The sequence below is a fragment of the Hypomesus nipponensis genome, chromosome 16, assembly GCF_054491055.1.
Source record: "Hypomesus nipponensis isolate SF chromosome 16, ASM5449105v1, whole genome shotgun sequence".
NCBI classification, from domain to species: Eukaryota; Metazoa; Chordata; class Actinopteri; order Osmeriformes; family Osmeridae; genus Hypomesus; species Hypomesus nipponensis.
In genome coordinates this window covers 4,115,434-4,135,521 of record NC_140376.1, presented here as the reverse complement: position 1 = coordinate 4,135,521, position 20,088 = coordinate 4,115,434, and the positions used below count along the sequence as shown (strand labels likewise).

General features: G+C 43.9%; 2 protein-coding genes and 2 pseudogenes across 2 annotated transcripts; 3 read left to right on the top strand and 1 right to left on the bottom strand.

Moving 5' to 3' along the window:
• Positions 1–873: 873 nt before the first annotated feature.
• On the bottom strand, positions 874–6,621 carry ttc14 (tetratricopeptide repeat domain 14). The gene is made up of 13 exons (XM_084676320.1): positions 6,439–6,621; positions 6,000–6,232; positions 5,696–5,820; positions 5,352–5,551; positions 5,069–5,153; positions 4,649–4,778; positions 4,229–4,384; positions 3,993–4,064; positions 3,697–3,816; positions 3,459–3,581; positions 3,153–3,270; positions 2,319–2,428; positions 874–2,129 (listed from the first exon to the last, which is right to left on the bottom strand). Exons 2-13 carry the CDS (start codon positions 6,131–6,133, stop codon positions 1,178–1,180), a joined length of 2,325 nt encoding a protein of 774 aa, XP_084532446.1. The 5' UTR covers positions 6,134–6,232; positions 6,439–6,621; the 3' UTR covers positions 874–1,177.
• A 1,578-nt stretch (positions 6,622–8,199) lies between these two features.
• Positions 8,200–9,748, top strand: LOC146254447 (uncharacterized; annotated as a pseudogene).
• A 1,331-nt stretch (positions 9,749–11,079) lies between these two features.
• On the top strand, positions 11,080–11,964 carry LOC146254446 (uncharacterized; annotated as a pseudogene).
• Positions 11,965–15,209: 3,245 nt separating this feature from the next.
• On the top strand, positions 15,210–16,109 carry LOC146254445 (uncharacterized; the record flags this gene model as incomplete). Its single annotated transcript, XM_084675451.1, has 2 exons — positions 15,210–15,819; positions 16,065–16,109. A coding segment is annotated over one exon (504 nt), but the record flags the coding sequence as incomplete, so codon positions are not given.
• Between the last annotated feature and the right edge of the window lie 3,979 nt (positions 16,110–20,088).

The window sequence follows — 20,088 nt, the reverse complement described above, 5'->3', positions numbered from 1 at the left end:
GAAAAGGACTCTAGGTTTGGAGTTTGAAGGAAAAGGGAAAGTCAGGATTCACAAATGCCAAAATCTGCAGTTTCATCAAAAAGCAGTGAAGCCTGCCCCCTAAGTCCTGGTCCTGTCTCCCAGACAGAGCCCAAGGACTGAAGGTCCTTCACAGACACCAGACAGTCACATTTATCCACAAGTAGAAGAAGAACATTTTTATTCTGAATAATGTTTTACAATGTTCTTATTTTCTTTCTTCCAACTCACAAATACACTTGTTAACCCTCTTCACTGGTCAATCAAAATTCAAATCATGTACATTTACACATCATATAAACTTGCCAAAATAATCCGATTGTTTCTTAAATTCAATACGGATTTCAAACAGTGAAATCCTGTGCAGAACTGGTGTTGCACTGCCCTCCAGTGGACAACATCGGTAACGCCTTCGACAGAGCGGCAGAGCAGCACAGGGTAAAATTCGATGCCTGTAAATTAGTGACTAATCTCCTGTAACAGGATGAAGCAGAGAGAGGAAACATCTAGCTGTCTGTGATGGGCCAAGTAATGACAGAGTTGGTGTGCAGAGGATGTTAAGCTGTGTATAAGCCAGTCTGGGACCCATGTCGCGCTCACTCTACAGGGTTATATCATGTCCAGTTATTAAATCATAAACGTGACAGCAAGTAGCTTACCAATAAGCCATAAGGACCAGGGAGGGACACAGGCTGGTGACGTCTCTGGAGTTGAAGTGTGAGACACAGGGAGCGGGGGGGGGGGGGTTTCCAAGGTGAAATAACTATGATGGGATCTTGAACTAAAACCTGCAATTACAATACCCCTCGTGTCAAACAACCCAAACATAAAATTAGACAAAATAACAGAGCTTAGTTCATTTATTCTGTTTATTGTGGACAGAAATGTGACACATCAAACTTTACCATCAATCAAAGGTCAGGAAATAAAATGTGGCACAGACAGTGGTAAAAAGTTAATTTATCACTGCCATCACTAAGAAACTAAACGTAAACATGAGTACTTGATTCACATAGAAACCAGAACATTATGATCTGAAGGCTGAACACTGGCTTAACCTTCAATAGTTCAATTGTTAATGTGTTTTACCCCAGAGTAAACTTTCTTTTTTACCATTTGGTTCCACTTTCACTTTTTTCTTAAGATTAGTATGACATAACTATTTTTTTGGCTTGCCACCTTTCTCCTTCTCAAACTGGGCTATCTGGCTGAAGATGTCGAGAAGATTAGCAGGAAGGGCTTTCTTATCACTTCCATCAGAGGAGCCCTGGCCATTACGCGAAGTGTTGAAGGGAAACTGCTTATCTCCCTCCGATTTCCGAGCTGCCCTGACATCCTCCTTCTTGCTCGACCTGGCTCCAACCTCATGCCTGCCGCTATCCGATCTCCTGGTGAGATCACTCTCCTTCTTCCAGCCCTCTGATCTCCGGGAAGCGAAACTGTCCTGGTTCGAGCCGTCAGATCGTCTGGACAAAGTCTGGCTCTGGGACGGCAGGTCAGACTTGCGGGAGTATTCGGACCCCACTGAGGAGGTCGAGGACAGCTTCCTGCGTCTGGGGCTGGGCAGGCCTCTGGAGGCCTCCCTCTCGCTCCCATTTCTCTCCTTGCTCCTCTCCCACCTGCTGCTCCCGCCCCCTCCTCCTCCTGGCCGGCCGCTCCCGCTGGGCCGCTCCTCCACCTCTAATCCATCGCTCTGTCTGTCTGCCGCCCTGGGGGAGGAGCCCGGGGAGTCTGAGCGGTGAGGGGAGGTGGACAGGGAGCGTGGGGCCTGCTTCCGGCTGTAGGACTCCCTGTCCCACTCTGTCACGTCCGCCCCCGTGTACTCCCCCCCGGCCCCGCCCCCGGCCCCCCGACCGAGGAAGGAGGCCGAGGTGTTGGCTGGTGCAGGATACCACTCCTCCTCCTCGTCCTCCTCCTCCCTCCCCCTCTCCCCGTCCGGACTCCGCTTGTCGTCGCGGGAGGAGAGCCTGCGCTGGCGCTTGCTCCCGCGAGACGAGCGCCTGCGCTTCCTCTTCCGTTTCTTGGACTTCCTGTGTCCGGAGGAAGAGGAGCGGGCAGAGCTGCTGGAGGACGTCGAGGACGAACTCGACCGCTTCCGTTTCTTTTTCATCCTAGGAGAGTGCGGAACAACAGAAACAGAACTAAACCTCCAGGCTGTCTTCAAGAGTGAACGCTCAGAACTCAGGACTTCTTCTAAATAAGAACATAAAAAGCTACTAAAAATAAAGACATGCGTGTGTGCGAGTACCTGACAAGACGGGATGGGGTTACCTTTGGTTACCATGGCACGGCGGATTTACCTTTTCTCTTCTTTCAAGATCTTACGCAATTTCTGGGCGCTGCTCTCGGTGGTGTTCTTAGCGTCCTCCAGCTCCTTTGCGGCCGCTTCTTCTCTCAGTTTCATCGATTTCTTTAACGCAGCCAATCAACAGAGTACAATTGCACCCCCGCGGTTCAAGCGCACACAGACAGCCACGGGTGCACAAATCCCAAACAAGACGTCCATCCATTCGTTTTAGAACGCGACGGAAGTGTGAAGGAGCAGAGGTCGAAAAAGTTCACACACACAGGCACGGTTTGTGAAAACACAGACAGCGCCAGGAATTTACCGATCAAAGTGACAGGCCCAGGACACAGCACATAGCAGTTTACATTTCCCCAGTTTGAAGAGATTAAAAGAGGGGTTTTGGAGTTTACCGTTTGCAGACCAGGTACAGGACACCAACCATCACAGTTAGAAGGCGGTTGTTGGGTTGTTTATTGGTTGTTTTCCCCAGAGAGACAGGCGACGAGTGAAGCAGCCAGGCGGTCAGGGTGGGGGGCCCAGGTCATGGGGACACAAACAGAAGGAAGCACCTCATCAGTATTACACAATACCTCATCAGTATAACACAATACCTCAGCACTGCACACTGGTTAGTACTGGAGGTCAAAAGATGAGCAACACCCAGCATATCTCTGTGACAAGGTAGGTCCCTTCCAGAGTGTTTTATAGCACTTGGGGTGGCAGGATGTGAGACAGTTGATAGTAGTGCAGTCTATTCTCGGGGTCAGGTGAGAGGATGGGTGAGGTGTGTACTCTCTGGGCCAGGGGAGAGGGTAGGCGAGGTGTGTGTGTGTTTGGCCCAGCTCACCTGGATGAGCAGCTGGATCTTGGTCATGGCCTCCTGGGCGTCAGGGAAGGTGCTGTCCAGCCCCAGGGCTCTCCGGTACAAACCCTCGGCAGTCACCAGCTTCTCCTGCTCCTCCAGCCTGACAAACAGTCACATGGTTGGATTAAACGCGGAAGCCAACCCCGAGATGAGCAACCTACACAATGCGGTCCGACGAGTACCGCGGGTACAGTTATCGTCGCCTTCAATCGCAACAATGGCACGGCTCATCGAAATCGCTACTGGTTACGATGCAAAGAATGTATAGATGCAAGGAAGTACACTCACTGCCCTCCGCGCTCCACCAGAGTCTGACATAGGTACTTTTTGGCATTCCTGTGAGTGGGACAGCTCTCCAACGCCAGCTCAAAGTCACCGATGGCCTTAACAAGGCTGCCCTTGTTGGCATACCTGTGGAATATCGTTTACTTTTTCCTCTTCTGTAATCAAATGCCTGACCAACCGGTTCACTAAGGACAGCGGGGAAGAAGCCTGGCATGTTTGACTTCTAATGTGTCACACTTACAGAGCTCCCCGGGCAACGAGAGCCTCGGTGTTGTTGGTGTCGATCTCCAGGGCTTTGTTGTACTCATTCATAGCTTCTACGTGGCGGTTGTGCTTGAAATGGTCCACACCGGACCTTACACTGAAACACAAGAGATGGACGCACTGAAAACGTGTTTACAGTGCAACATGGGGCCCAAACTACTAACTAGAACACGTGGATGCGGAGCCCGGTGAGGGTTAGTTTGGGTTCAGAGAAGGCATGAATTACAGTTTTTTTTTTTCTCTCTCTCAAAGGTTGGAACTTGTCCCACATACCATTTCAGTGCCCACGAGGCAGATTGTGTCTTTCTGAGAGAGATGGCAAAGTCCTCCTCCAGGAAATGTTTGCTTGAAAGTGGAAAGTAATTTAAAAAGATACAATGACAATAGCTTCTTTGTTCCCACTTCGTATAAATAAAAGAAAAACAAAGATGTTCTTCCTCTCAAAGTCAAACTCAAAGTGAACTTTATTGTTCATGAGATTTTCTTGAGTTCCCTCTCTCACTTCTTACCTCTGTAAACCCCTCATTACTGACGGAGGTCGGGTATCACTGACTCCAACCTTCCCCAGGAGGAACTGGACGATGGACGGGTTGGAGTACCCCAGAGAGCTCCTCATCACCCTCTCATAGGTCTCTGTGCTGTCGTTGGCCACGCGCAGACTGCGCCTGGGGAGAATGGTCACACACACACACACACACCACCATGAGCACTGCACAGCTGGGGGGGGGGGGGGGGGGTTCAGAACAAGAATGTTTCACCCCCGCTCCCTCCCGCCAAAACAGAAGAATTTACATTTTGGGACAGGTCAAGTTCAGTTTGCACGTCGGGACGGTACTGGGACACAGAGGAAAAAAGCTAGTTGAGAGCCCTGCCCCCAGGCCCTTCTAAGAATACAATTCTGTCCCCCCCACAAGCGAATGGCTACTTACGTGTAGTGCAGAGGGAGCTCGTCCTTACTGATGACCCCCAGCTTCAGTCTGGACAGACTGCAAGAGAGGGAGGAGGGCTGGAGAGAAATGGTGACCTTCTCGTGGTAGCGGTCTATGTCTTTCACTCCAGCTAGGGGGCAGTAGAGGTCACAAGGGTCAGATGGACAGAATCATGTGGACAGAACTCTTCAGTCATATCAACCCCTTGATAGAGTCTTCCAATCCCTGGATGGAGAGTCTTCCAACCCCTTCCATCCAGAAGAAGGACCAGGCCAGTCACTCACTCCTCCCCCGTCCACTTTGACTCCCCAGAGGAACAAGTAGTTGACATTCACAACCCAAACATCACTTTTTTCCCCCCCAGGTAATCCACTGGCATGCCCCGTAACTTCCCCTATCGCTCACACAATGGGCATTCACCTCTGATCAGATCTCCAATCTGGTAGTAAGACAGTGGGTCATCGTGGTTTCCGTTCGAAGGTACATCTCTTGTAGGGCACAGTGCCTGGGGAAAGAATAGAGCTGGAAAGCACATCGCAATACCCCTGACACTAAAAAGCAGAACGACTAACGAGGGCTGGCTCCGCAAGAACGCTTTTTTCCAGAGTGCAATTCAACGGCACGGGCTTCACCGTCGATCGGAGCCCGAGGCATTGTCAACAAAAAAAAACTTAAAAACGTGCAGACGGACGGCAGTCATTACCGAGAGCTCCAGGTCTTCGATGTCTCTCTCCAGCCCTCCGCCCATGCAGATGAGCGTGAGGAAGAAACCAAAGTCTCGGATGTTGTTGATCCTTCCGATGACGGCGTCTCCTCTCTCTACGTCCCTGTAGAACATGTTCCTTCTGTCCTCGTAGGACACCTCCATGAACAGTTCCAAGGGGGGCATGATGGCATAGGGCTCTGCACACAGTACTGTCTTCAGGCACCATCACGTTCATTTACAAATATATTTTGGCTGAATGTTACATACACATACACACATCGCAGGCACTCACTCGCTCTCCTGTTCTCACGCTTGAACCTGACAGGACATGAGAGGCTTACCTTCAGCCTCTTCATCCAGCTCCACCTCAACTGGTACAGCAGACCTCCATGAAGGTGCAAACAGAATGTCCGCTTTCCTAGCAATGAACTGCTCCACCATGTGACTGCCCACTCCTCCATCTTTCCTAGAAGAGACAGACACACACTAATGGTCATTCGAGGACAGTAACACAGCTTCACTCTTGTAACGGAATCCTAGATGTATTCAGCTATATCTGTTAAATGTAACATATTGTTTGGATGAGATGATTCTGTGACGGTGTTGCCATGATTAACATGTGCGGTACCAAGCCAAGTTGCTTACCTTTCATAGCTGAATTTAGATAAGTCTGGGGCAACATCTTTGAAGTCTGGATTTTCACTCTGTTCACATGATAGATGGGCGTACAGGGACTGTCCGTGATAGACCAACGATTGCCTCAATAAATCTCTATCCATTGTCAATTGTTGTTGTTCTTGTCGTCGTCGTATGTAGCTAGTAGTCTAGCTAATAGTAAACGTTAAGCTAACTAGCAAGCTCATCATGTGCACGTCATCCTGCAAATACAGGGGATACAGTTTAGAACCTTCGAAGTTGTATAGCAATGTTACATACAGATCATACTTGCTATTGGTGAACAGTCATCTAGCTAGACAAACTCCTAGACAGTTTGCTATTGTAACGTAGCTGACATTTTCTATGTGTTTTTTTGTAGCTAGTGGTAGCAGGCTGCTGCACAAAAACAAATTGGCTAGAGACTTACTATCCGACCTCCAGCTAGTTCAGCTAGCTAAATGCTTTAGCCCCACAGGTGCAAATCAAAAGAAGTTGTATAGAAGTTACAAACGGGGTTCGCCATTAATTGGTGTGGAGTTGATAGCAAACACATTAGCTAGCGATACAGCGTGTGTTACATTTTAGCCTTCCCCCTCTCTCAAATAAATCACCAGTGGGAACTTCCGTTTATTGGTTAGTGTTGGACAAAACATTCCACTACCAGCAATATTGTGTCAGCCATCCTGAACTTAAATAAGTGGATTTAAATAATAATCCGTGAATAGTATGCATATGATTGACAATACTCTATCTGAAGCCGCACAATATTAGTTGCAACTGGCTGATGATGCTGTCCCGGAGCTGCCATTCTATGTCGATGTGCTCGACTGAACACAGAAGGCGCTGCTGCACATTCTGACGACTGCTACTGTAGGCAAATATATGGTGACCTCTGAGGTAGGCCTACTGGCTCTGTGATGACTATAAATAAGAAAACGTGTCCAGATTAGTGTGAAGGGATGACATGACTACCCCAACCAATATTTTGAAGTTTAACTCCTTTATTAAGCAGTTACAGTGGTGTCACATATTCGGACAACTCACCCAATGTGCTGGTCCACTAAAGATTTAGTTATTTTCTTTAGGTTGGTTACTACAAATGTAACTCGCGCATGCAGTCACAAAGAAATACATGTTAAGAAACATATCAGAGAAAATGTAGCCTACCTTAATATATTTTCTTTTCTTTCAGATAAACATATGTTACTATGCCTGAGGTGGTTAATATGGTCACCAGCATACTTTTTGTCATTAGGAAGCATAACAAACTGCAAATAATCATAGAGCTTGCACCCGTGGATGTAATCAGGGGCGGATCTAGAGATTTTAATTTGGGGTGGCAATGGGGTGGCAGAAGGAAGTTGTTGGGTGACCTCCTGAAGCGAATGTACCCAAAGTAGGGGGGTACAGTACTCCCTAAGTTAAATGATAAGGCTAGAACATTGTAGTTTAAATTAAACGGTAACATTAATATTATTTATTGAAATGTTCTGTAATGTACAAATAATATTTTTCCATGGGAAGATTGAGGTTCATGTTATTTAATTGTAACGTGTTTCACTACATGCTCTTATGGTTCTTCCCTTTGGGACTGTTTTTTCACAATGTATGCTATATGTTTTGGCTACCAGCAATGTTTGGGGCTATCTCGTTGTTATGATCACAGACCTATGCACTTTTGTAAAGCTCTCTCTTGTAAGTCACTTTGGATAAAGCGTCTGATAAATGCATTTAAAAAAAAATTGGGGTGGCAGTATTTTTTATTGGGGTGGCAGCTGCCACCCCTTAGATCCGCCACTGGATGTAATGTATTAATGTGGTTCGGTGCAACACCGGTTTGACTCGAAGCAGCGCCGCCTAAACCTTTTCACCGTACATTTTGACAACAGATGAACAGAGGGCCTGACATCATTATTGAATGAGCAAAATGGGCTAATACATTTCATTAACTGTTCCATAATGTTGCGTACCCATATACCACAGTCAGAAGAGTCAACATCTGGAATTAATCCTAAATCAGCCTAACCTTAACATACACTCTAAAAAATGCTGGGTTATTTTATCTACCCAAATGCTGGTTTGAGCCTGTTGGGTCATTTTGTTGGGTTAGGTAGAGTGTATGCTTAAAATGCTTTATTTGGGATATTTATACATTACCTTACAGATAAAAGTTGATTTATTATGATTGGCGAGTTGATAAAATGTCTCTAACCTATGTTAAATGGATTGGTTGCTTATCCAAGGAAACCTGTTTCACAACCATCTTTGTTGATCAGTTATCGGCAGTAGACTTACAACCGGTTTGACTGGTTTTTGCCCTTCTTATAGGAATGACAGGTTGGCGTATTATCAAGTGTCCTATTCACCTGCGCAGTCTAGGAGTTGGAGCCAGTAAACTACAAGCAATTTTGCATTACATTATTATTACGGCATAGGATAAGGACTATTATTAAACCATAATGACTAAAAACAAACTTATTTTGATATGTTTAGCAGGCGTTTTCTGCACATGTGTTACAGGAACAACCAGTAAGGACTATCTACTATTAATTATATTGTTGTAAATCCTATGTTTTAAATAATCTATTATTTGCATTTAATGTAGGCTATGTTTAAATGGTTTTCAAATGGATATTAAATGAATCTAATCAAATATATTGGACCATATCACTTATTGTGTATTGCTGTATTTATATTGTATTTGTATTTAGTCTGATGAAACACGGTAGTATTCCCTATGTGTGGGATGCAACAATGAGATGGTAAATTTTAAAATCTGACTATCATCATTAGCCTCTGTAATAATAATGTAATAAAGGCCTGCTAATCATTTTATTTAGTTTGGTTTGTTCAATTTAGTTAATCAATCACAATATTTGTTGTGGCCATATGTACACTTATTCTGTGAGAAATTATGTTTGAATCAAATTATTGACTATATATGTGTAGGATTATTGTAGGATTTAATAAGTTTGCACATGTATCCCAACATTTAGATGTCACTGTCGTTTTCAAGTTGGGTATTTAATCCATACCGTGTTGTATTTGAAATTCAACAAACTTCTATTTGGAACTACAGCAGAAGTTCCAACAACCACAACAGCTGGTCCAACAACCACAACTGAAGCCACAACAACCACAGCAGCTGCTCCAACAACAACAACTGAAGCCCCAACAACCACAACTGAAGCACCAACAACCACAACAGCAGCTCCAACAACTACAACTGAAGCCCCAACAACCACAACAGCAGCTCCTACAACTACAACTGAAGCCCCAACAACCACAACAGCAGCTCCGACAACTACAACTGAAGCCCCAACAACCACAACAGCAGCTCCAACAACTACAACTGAAGCCCCAACAACCACAACAGCTGGTCCAACAACTACAACTGCAGCCCCAACAACCACAGCAGCTGCTCCAACAACAACAACTGAAGCCCCAACAACAACAGCAGCTCCTACAACTACAACTGAAGCCCCAACAACCACAACAGCAGCTCCAACAACTACAACTGAAGCCCCAACAACCACAACAGCTGGTCCAACAACTACAACTGCAGCCCCAACAACCACAGCAGCTGCTCCAACAACAACAACTGAAGCCCCAACAACAACAGCAGCTCCTACAACTACAACTGAAGCCCCAACAACCACAACAGCTGCTCCAACAACTACAACTGAAGCCCCAACAACTTCAACTGAAGCCCCAACAACCACAGGAACAACCAGTAAGGACTATTTACTATTTATTGTTGTAAATCCTATGTCTTAAATAATGTATTATTTGCATGTAATGTATTTCTAAATGGTTTTTAAATTGACATTCAATGTATCTAATCTAATATATTGGAGCCTATCACTAATACACTTTAGCATACAGTCATACAGTAAGGTATAATGCCCGACGAGGTGTACCTTATCACCTGATAAGGCTGTGTTCACACTTATTTTTTCAGAAAAAAAGCGCTGGCTTCAGCGCCTTTTTACATGCAACCCTATGGGAAAAGGAAAAAAGCAGCTGCCCTTTTGAGCGCCTTTTGAGCGCCTTTTGAGTGCCTTCTGCCTTTTCAGAAAAGCGCTTAGTGACGTCAAGCGCCTTTCTGACGGGAATTTTTGTAACCTGGACGGGAATCATACATTCTAGTGATACATTATTATCCGTTATTTTCCGTTGGTTACTTATCTAGACAGCTAGCTAAGGCCAATAAAATGCAATTACTTGCTTTAGCTTTGGCGTTTGAGGAGCCATAGCCATAGCCATAGCCATAGCCTGGTAAAGTAAGGTAGAAGGTTACTAGGGAAGGTACACTCATACCAAATCTCCTTGTCCTGATTGGTCAGCTGTCAAAATGGCGCTTGACATCACCCAGCGCTTTTCTGAAAACTTGAGAAAACCGAACTCAAAAAGGCGTCAGGCTCAACGCTTTTTTAGAATTTTTTCAAAGGCGGTCACTTAAAAAAAAAAGGCGTCCGCCTTATTCCTTTTCCCATAGGGTTGCATGTAAAGTTACATGAAGGCAGCGCTTTTATTTTGAAAAAATAAGTCAAGTGTGAACGCGGCTTAAAAATTAATTTTATAAACTTTTCAGAAAAGTGCTGGGTGACTTCAAGCGCCTTTCTAATAGCTGACCAATCAGAACGAGGAGAGTAGTGTACGTGTGTACCTTCCCTAGTAACCTTCTACCATAGTTACCAGGCGATGGCTCCTCAAACGCCAATGCTAAAGCAAGTAATTGCATTTTATTGGCCATAGTAGCTACCTGTCAATAATTAACCAACGGAAAATAAAGTGTGAACACGGCCTAATGGACGATACGGAGGCGTGAACCGTCCGACGCGCAGCAAATCAGAATCGAGTATTCACCCAGACCATTTTATAAATACAATTATATAGTATTCCCTATGTGTGGGATGCAACAATGAGATGGAAAATTCTACAATCTCAATAGCATCATTAGCCTGTGTAATAATTAGGCCTGCTAATAATCTTATTTAGTTTGGTTTGTCCCATTTAGTTTATCAATCACAATATTTGTTGTGGCCATATGCACACCTATTCTGTGAGATATTCAGTTTGAATCAAATTATTGGCAACATGTATCCCAACATTTAGATGTCACTGTCATTTTCAAGTTGGCTATTTAATCCATACAATGATGTATTTTTATTCAACAAACTTTTTTTGCAACTACAGCAGAAGCCCCAACAACCACAGCAGCTGCTCCAACAACTACACCTGAAGCCCCAACAACCACAACAGCTGCTCCAACAACCACAACAGCTGCTCCAACAACTACACCTGAAGCCCCAACAACCACAACAGCTGCTCCAACAACCACAACAGCTGCTCCAACAACCACAACAGCTGCTCCAACAACCACAACAGCTGCTCCAACAACTACAACTGAAGCCCCAACAACCACAACAGCAGCTCCAACAACTACAACTGAAGCCCCAACAACCACAACAGCAGCTCCAACAACTACAACTGAAGCCCCAACAACCACAACAGCAGCTCCTACAACTACAACTGAAGCCCCAACAACCACAACAGCAGCTCCGACAACTACAACTGAAGCCCCAACAACCACAACAGCAGCTCCAACAACTACAACTGAAGCCCCAACAACCACAACAGCTGGTCCAACAACTACAACTGCAGCCCCAACAACCACAGCAGCTGCTCCAACAACAACAACTGAAGCCCCAACAACAACAGCAGCTCCTACAACTACAACTGAAGCCCCAACAACCACAACAGCAGCTCCAACAACTACAACTGAAGCCCCAACAACCACAACAGCTGGTCCAACAACTACAACTGCAGCCCCAACAACCACAGCAGCTGCTCCAACAACAACAACTGAAGCCCCAACAACAACAGCAGCTCCTACAACTACAACTGAAGCCCCAACAACCACAACAGCTGCTCCAACAACTACAACTGAAGCCCCAACAACTTCAACTGAAGCCCCAACAACCACAGGAACAACCAGTAAGGACTATTTACTATTTATTGTTGTAAATCCTATGTCTTAAATAATGTATTATTTGCATGTAATGTATTTCTAAATGGTTTTTAAATTGACATTCAATGTATCTAATCTAATATATTGGAGCCTATCACTAATACACTTTAGCATACAGTCATACAGTAAGGTATAATGCCCGACGAGGTGTACCTTATCACCTGATAAGGCTGTGTTCACACTTATTTTTTCAGAAAAAAAGCGCTGGCTTCAGCGCCTTTTTACATGCAACCCTATGGGAAAAGGAAAAAAGCAGCTGCCCTTTTGAGCGCCTTTTGAGCGCCTTTTGAGTGCCTTCTGCCTTTTCAGAAAAGCGCTTAGTGACGTCAAGCGCCTTTCTGACGGGAATTTTTGTAACCTGGACGGGAATCATACATTCTAGTGATACATTATTATCCGTTATTTTCCGTTGGTTACTTATCTAGACAGCTAGCTAAGGCCAATAAAATGCAATTACTTGCTTTAGCTTTGGCGTTTGAGGAGCCATAGCCATAGCCATAGCCATAGCCTGGTAAAGTAAGGTAGAAGGTTACTAGGGAAGGTACACTCATACCAAATCTCCTTGTCCTGATTGGTCAGCTGTCAAAATGGCGCTTGACATCACCCAGCGCTTTTCTGAAAACTTGAGAAAACCGAACTCAAAAAGGCGTCAGGCTCAACGCTTTTTTAGAATTTTTTCAAAGGCGGTCACTTAAAAAAAAAAGGCGTCCGCCTTATTCCTTTTCCCATAGGGTTGCATGTAAAGTTACATGAAGGCAGCGCTTTTATTTTGAAAAAATAAGTCAAGTGTGAACGCGGCTTAAAAATTAATTTTATAAACTTTTCAGAAAAGTGCTGGGTGACTTCAAGCGCCTTTCTAATAGCTGACCAATCAGAACGAGGAGAGTAGTGTACGTGTGTACCTTCCCTAGTAACCTTCTACCATAGTTACCAGGCGATGGCTCCTCAAACGCCAATGCTAAAGCAAGTAATTGCATTTTATTGGCCATAGTAGCTACCTGTCAATAATTAACCAACGGAAAATAAAGTGTGAACACGGCCTAATGGACGATACGGAGGCGTGAACCGTCCGACGCGCAGCAAATCAGAATCGAGTATTCACCCAGACCATTTTATAAATACAATTATATAGTATTCCCTATGTGTGGGATGCAACAATGAGATGGAAAATTCTACAATCTCAATAGCATCATTAGCCTGTGTAATAATTAGGCCTGCTAATAATCTTATTTAGTTTGGTTTGTCCCATTTAGTTTATCAATCACAATATTTGTTGTGGCCATATGCACACCTATTCTGTGAGATATTCAGTTTGAATCAAATTATTATGTATCCCAACATTTAGATGTCACTGTCATTTTCAAGTTGGCTATTTAATCCATACAATGATGTATTTTTATTCAACAAACTTTTTTTGCAACTACAGCAGAAGCCCCAACAACTACAACAGCTGCTCCAACAACTACACCCACAACAGCTGCTCCAACAACTACACCCACAACAGCTGCTCCAACAACTACACCTGTAACAGCTGGTCCAACAACTACATCCACAACAGTTACTCCGACAACTACACCCACAACAGCTGCTCCAACAACTACATCCACAACAGCTGCTCCAACAACTACACCTGTAACAGCTGCTCCAACAACTACACCCTTAACAACTTCCCCAACAACTGCATCCACAACAGCTGCTCCAACAACTACACCTGTAACAGGTGCTCCAACAACTACACTCCTAACAACTTTTCCAACAACTACATCCACAACAGCTGCTCCAACAACTACATCCACAACAGCTGCTCCAACAACTACACCTGTAACAGCTGCTCCAGCAACTACACCCTTAACAACTTCCCCTACAACTACCTTCACACCAGCTGACCCAACAACTACATCCACAACAATTACTCCGACAACTACAACAGCTACTCCAACAACTACACCCACAGCAGCTGCTCCAACAACTACACCCACAACAGCTGCTCCAACAACTACACCTGTAACAGCTGCTCCAACATATACACCCTTAACAACTTCCCCAACAATTACATCCACAACAGCTGCTCCAACAACTACACCTGTAACAGGTGCTCCAACAACTACACCCCTAACAACTTTTCCAACAACTACATCCACAACAGCTGCTCCAACAGCTGCTCCAACAACTACACCTGTAACAGGTGCTCCAACAACTACACCTTTAACAACTTTTCCAACAACTACATCCACAACAGCTGCTCCAAAAACTACACCTACAACAGCTGCTCCAACAACTACACCTGTAACAGGTGCTCCAACAACTACACCTTTAACAACTTCCCCAACAACTACATCCACAACAGCTGACCCAACAACTACATCCACAACAGCTGCTCCAACAACTACACCTGTAACAGCTGCTCCAGCAACTACACCCTTAACAACTTCCCCTACAACTACCTCCACACCAGCTGACCCAACAACTACATCCACAACAGTTACTCCGACAACTACAACAGCTACTCCAACAACTACACCCACAGCAGCTGCTCCAACAACTACACCCACAACAGCTGCTCCAACAACTACACCTGTAACAGCTGCTCCAACAACTACACCCTTAACAACTTCCCCAACAACTACATCCACAACAGCTGCTCCAACAACTACACCTGTAACAGGTGCTCCAACAACTACACCCCTAACAACTTTTCCAACAACTACATCCACAACAGCTGCTCCAACAGCTGCTCCAACAACTACACCTGTAACAGGTGCTCCAACAACTACACCTTTAACAACTTCCCCAACAACTACATCCACAACAGCTGCTCCAACAACTACACCATTAACAACTTCCCCAACAACTGCATCCACAACAGCTGCTCCAACAACTACACCTGTAACAGGTGCTCCAACAACTACACCCCTAACAACTTTTCCAACAACTACATCCACAACAGCTGCTTCAACAACTACACCCTTAACAGCTGCTCCAACAACTACACCTGTAACAGCTGCTCCAACAACTACACCCTTAACAACTTCCCCAACAACTACACCCACAACAGCTGCTCCAACAACTACACCCTTAACAACTTCCCCAACAACTACATCCACAACAGCTAACCCAACAACTACATCCACAACAGCTGCTCCAACAACTACACCCTTAACAACTTCCCCTACAACTACCTCCACACCAGCTGCCCCAACAACTACATCCACAACAGCTACTCCAACAACTACATCCACAACAGCTGCTCCAACAACTACACCTGTAACAGCTACTCCAACAACTACACCCTTAACAACTTTCCCAACAACTACATTCCCAACAGCAGCTCCAACAGCTGCCCCAACATCTTCTCCAACAGCTGGTCCAACAGCAGCCCCAACAGCAGCTCCAACAGCTGCCCCAACAGCTGCCCCAACAGCTGCTCCAACAGCAGCCCCAACAGCAGCTCCAACAGCACCTCCAACAGCAGCTCCAACAGCAGCTCCAACAGCTGCTCCAACAGCAGCCCAGACAGCAGCTCTGACAGCTGCTCCGACAGCAGCCCCGACAGCTGCTCCGACAGCTGCTCCAACAGCAGCTCCGACAGCTGCTCCAACAGCTGCTCCAACAGCAGCCCCAACTGCAGCTCCGACAACTGCTTCAACCAACCCACCATCGTCAAGTGAGGGCAGTCTGGGTCTAACATTCAGTCTGGACCAGACTTTCAATGTAGATCTGTCTGATTCATCCTCTGCAGCATTCCAGAATCTTGCTGCCACTCTGATTTCTGAGGTACAACTCAACCTTGTTACACATTACATTACATTGTTACAACATTGTTACTCAATATACATATAAGAGTCATGAGACATGTTAAGATCATCCACTGTAACAACTAAGGAACAATTTTAATATAACATCTTTTCTTTCTGAAATAATGAAAAGTTGCGACTTTAAGACCACTTGCAGTCTGAAATACTGATGAAATGTTACATTTGTATCCACTGTGTTTACCATGTGTGTGTATGTGTATGCAGATAAACAATATTTACAAGAAGAAATTTGCATGGTTTCTCCGTGCCATCATCAACAGATTCAGGTAAGCAATAATGTCCATCATTCATCATATGTCACTGTAATGTTGGAAGTTAATGAACCTCTGAGATTAATCACGTCCATTTTCTTGTCCAATATAGGAGTGGATCCGTAGTTGTTGATATGACACTCGTGTTCCAGAACACGTCTTCAGTTCCGTCTGCAAACGAAGTGGAATCAACTCTGAATACAGCTTTCACTACCAACTCCACCTCCTTAAACATTATTCCAGGCAGTGTCAGTGCTTGTAAGTATTAAAAAGGCAAAGGTTTCACTATACATTTCTCACCCACTTTAATGACTGGTTAAGATAGTGGTTCCAATGATTTCGTTGTTCATCGCAATGCAAAGATATAAAAATGGATTGTGTATTGCTTTTGACCGGGATCATTCAAAATGTGCATGTGGGCCATCGAGCAACAGGGCCCAATTCTTCAGCCATCACTGTTGACTCCATAAATTCTGTTCAGTACTGAGGATGGTATTTTGTATATGAGAAAATATCTCATGAATATGACCTTTATATTACCAATAATGATTACTTAATTATGTATTTTCTTTTACAACAGCAGCTCCAATTTTTCCAACAACTACTATACCTTTTCAAAGTAGGCAATGTTTTAAAATTTATTTTACAAATGCAATATGATCTTAATAAAAATGTATACATAAAGTATGCAATAGTATTTGAATATTGACACATTGTGTTGCTTTGGCAACTACAGTATATACATACCTATGTAAGGTTAGGATGTTAATTATATACATTAACTTGACACCAGTTTTATGATTTTTTTTATAAACCATTCCTTCTCCCATAGTTCTCCCGTCGTGAAACATGCACATACTAGTTCTTCCTTGATAACTTTGCTTGGATAGTAACATTCCTTTTTCTAACGTGACTCCCTTAGACTTGACTACACTGCTATACGCACAAATAAAGATGACCTCCATTGGTCAGCTGACCAACGAAACTGTCACAACTCTAATAGAACAGGTGAGTACGTGAAAATGTGTGGCAACCAATTCAATTTAACAAATTGCTGGAATGGACAAAAATGTATTAAAATGAGTGAATTGCCATAACGACTGACAAAAGATTAACGTAAAAACTCTTTGCAGTTTTTGTTGAATAATCTTAAAACGCCTGTCAAAGTCACAGTGAGAAGACTCCAGAAGACTGTTGGACCGTGAAAGTACACAGGTCATTTACCTGTCATGTGACAGCTACATCTCAGCTGAATGTTTTATATGCAACGTACTCTTTCTTTTGAGTGTGCTTTTGACATATTATGAAGAATATTATTCAATAAAAATGCTGTTTTGTTACATCTGTTGTTCTGTTTTAAGCAAATTAGCATTAAACCATGCAATACATTAAAAAATCATGTATTAATTCAGTCGTAGTTTTAAAAATTGTTGGAAAAATTTAAGATGTAACACATTTATCCTGTATAAGAATGATGTTGTGTTCAGCATTCCTTGTTTGTAGGGAGAGGCCATAAAAGATGTCTGGCCTTATCTGTCTTGGGTGAATCATGTGATCAAGCTTACAGGGGTCAAAAGGCACACACACGCACACACTCAAAACATGCACGCACACACACGCACCAGGTGCGCAAGGAGCCAATGAAGAAGAGCCATGGAACATTTGCATGCCTTTGTCTTACCCAATGACTGTAAAGAATGAGGCTGCTTAAATAGCTAGCTAGCTAGCACAACATGCTAGCAGACAAACTTTGTAGCACAATGGCGTGTGATGTTTTTGTCTCGTTGTGGGCCGGCCGCAAGCTATAAACTTTCTTAAACTTGTTCACCGACTGACTGTGCAATGCTTGATTGATTCATATTTCTGACAAAAACACAAATACATTGAAGTATGAAATTATTTTGAAATATAGCTGCAAGCAGCAATGAGGTGGCCAAGCAGTCAAATGACCCAGGAAACGTTTTAGACATCCTCTGAACAGGGTTTCGAGTGCATGCAGCAAGTTTGGTGTGAATCCATCAAAGATTTGCTGAGGTACGACCCAACCTCCTGTTTGCTGGCTTAACGGCACATTTGAATTTGGCTGTACCGGGCAAATGGTTTTGAAAAACAAAAAAACATATTAGAGCTTTGGTGAGGCTTGGTCTGAAGATGATCTCTGACAAATTTGGTGAAGATTGGACAACAGTACAGTAATTCAAAATGGCGGCCGAGATAGGAACCAACTTCCTGTTTGGTTGCTTTGTTGCCGATTTTGATTGGCTGTACTGGACGAATGGTCTTGAAAATCAAAAATCCTTTCGAATTTTTTTGTGAGGGTTGCTGTGAAGATTGTGTTTTTTCTTAAAATTCAAAATGGCGGAAAATCTATATAACCGGAAATTGACCTCAGGGTGTGTCGAACTCGTCCAACTTCGAGTGGTGCTAGAGTGCTACAATGGGAGACATGAAACTTGGTGTAAATAAATAATGAGCGTGCCAAATTTCACAACTTTTTACCATACGGTTCTAGGGGCTGCCATAGACTCCAATGGGTGAAGATGTGTAATAATAAGAAAATATTAAGCAGCTTTGCTGCTTGGCCACCAAATATTAATATGATAAAATATCCCATGGGCTGACATAGTTACAACATACAATGCATTACATTTCAAGTTACAAAATAATGTTGTCTTCATATGATGTTCTAAAATAACTCTGACACTTTTGAAGAGCCACTGTCATTTGAGAATGTGACAGGTGCACAGGAAACTTATAGAGTTGTGTTAAATCGACCACCATTTCAAAGTGAGTTAAAAGTGTAGCTTTCATAATTTGTCCACAGCCTTGAGACTTGTTTACTGCCTTCATCAACAGGTCTTTAAGGGCAGGCAGAGTGGCTATTCTCCATAGAAGGTGCTGCTCCATGGTGCTGGAGGTGTAGGGCAGATGCACACTGATCGTGTGTGGGTCCTGGTTAGAGAATGGGTGAATGAGGTCCCTTGATAAACATTGTGACCCGAAGGCAGCACAAGGGGTAAGTTGTTGATAGACAACACAAAACCTGTTTTGTCATAGTACCGTTTGTACTGTTCCTGTGTGTACTGTACTGCCATTGCATGCTGGCTCTGCACATCATCAGTATAAACATGAAACCAAGTGAACTGATCAATTCAAACAGGACAGAAAGCCTCTCACTGACAATGAGGACAGTTCCCCAACAGGTGATGGGGCTCTCAGATGCTGTCAGATCAGATTCTGGGAGAGTCAAGGAGACCTGGACCTGGAACGAGAGAGAGAGACCCAGGCTCTGGGGTGTTTGTCATGACAGGCAGGAAGGCCGCAGAGTGAGCTTTCATGATATCCCAGAGACCACCGCAGCTGTTCACACCCTCTGTAAACTGTGAGATCATGCCATTCAACCTGGGGAGAGGATCCGAAGTTTTCACAATAAAAGCGTATTGATTGTTGTTTAGCATGATAAACCTATACCTTGAAACTTAAGATTCCCCTGTCCATTATTCTGGCACTGCAGGCTAACACTGCAGTATTCAATGTTTGAGTGTGCTTTTGACATATTATGAAGAATATTGCTCAATACTGTCCTGTTCAATCTGTTGCTCTGTTTTAAGCAAATTAGCATTAATCCATGGAATACATTTAAAAAAACATGTTTTAATTCAGTCTTACTTTAAAAAGACATACATTGAAGTATTAAATTATTTTGAAATATTAATATGATAAAATACCCCATGGGGTTGACATTGTTACAGCTTACAATGCATTACATGTTATGATACGAAACAATGTTGTCTTCATATGATGTCCTAAAATATCTCACACTGACACTTTTGAAGAGGCACTGTCCCTTGAGAATGTGACTGGCGCACAGGAAGAGTTACGTTGGGTCGACCACTTTCAAAGTGAGTTAAAAGTGTAGCTTTCAGAATTTGTCCAGAGCCTCGAGACTCGTTTACAACCTTCATCAACAGGTCCTT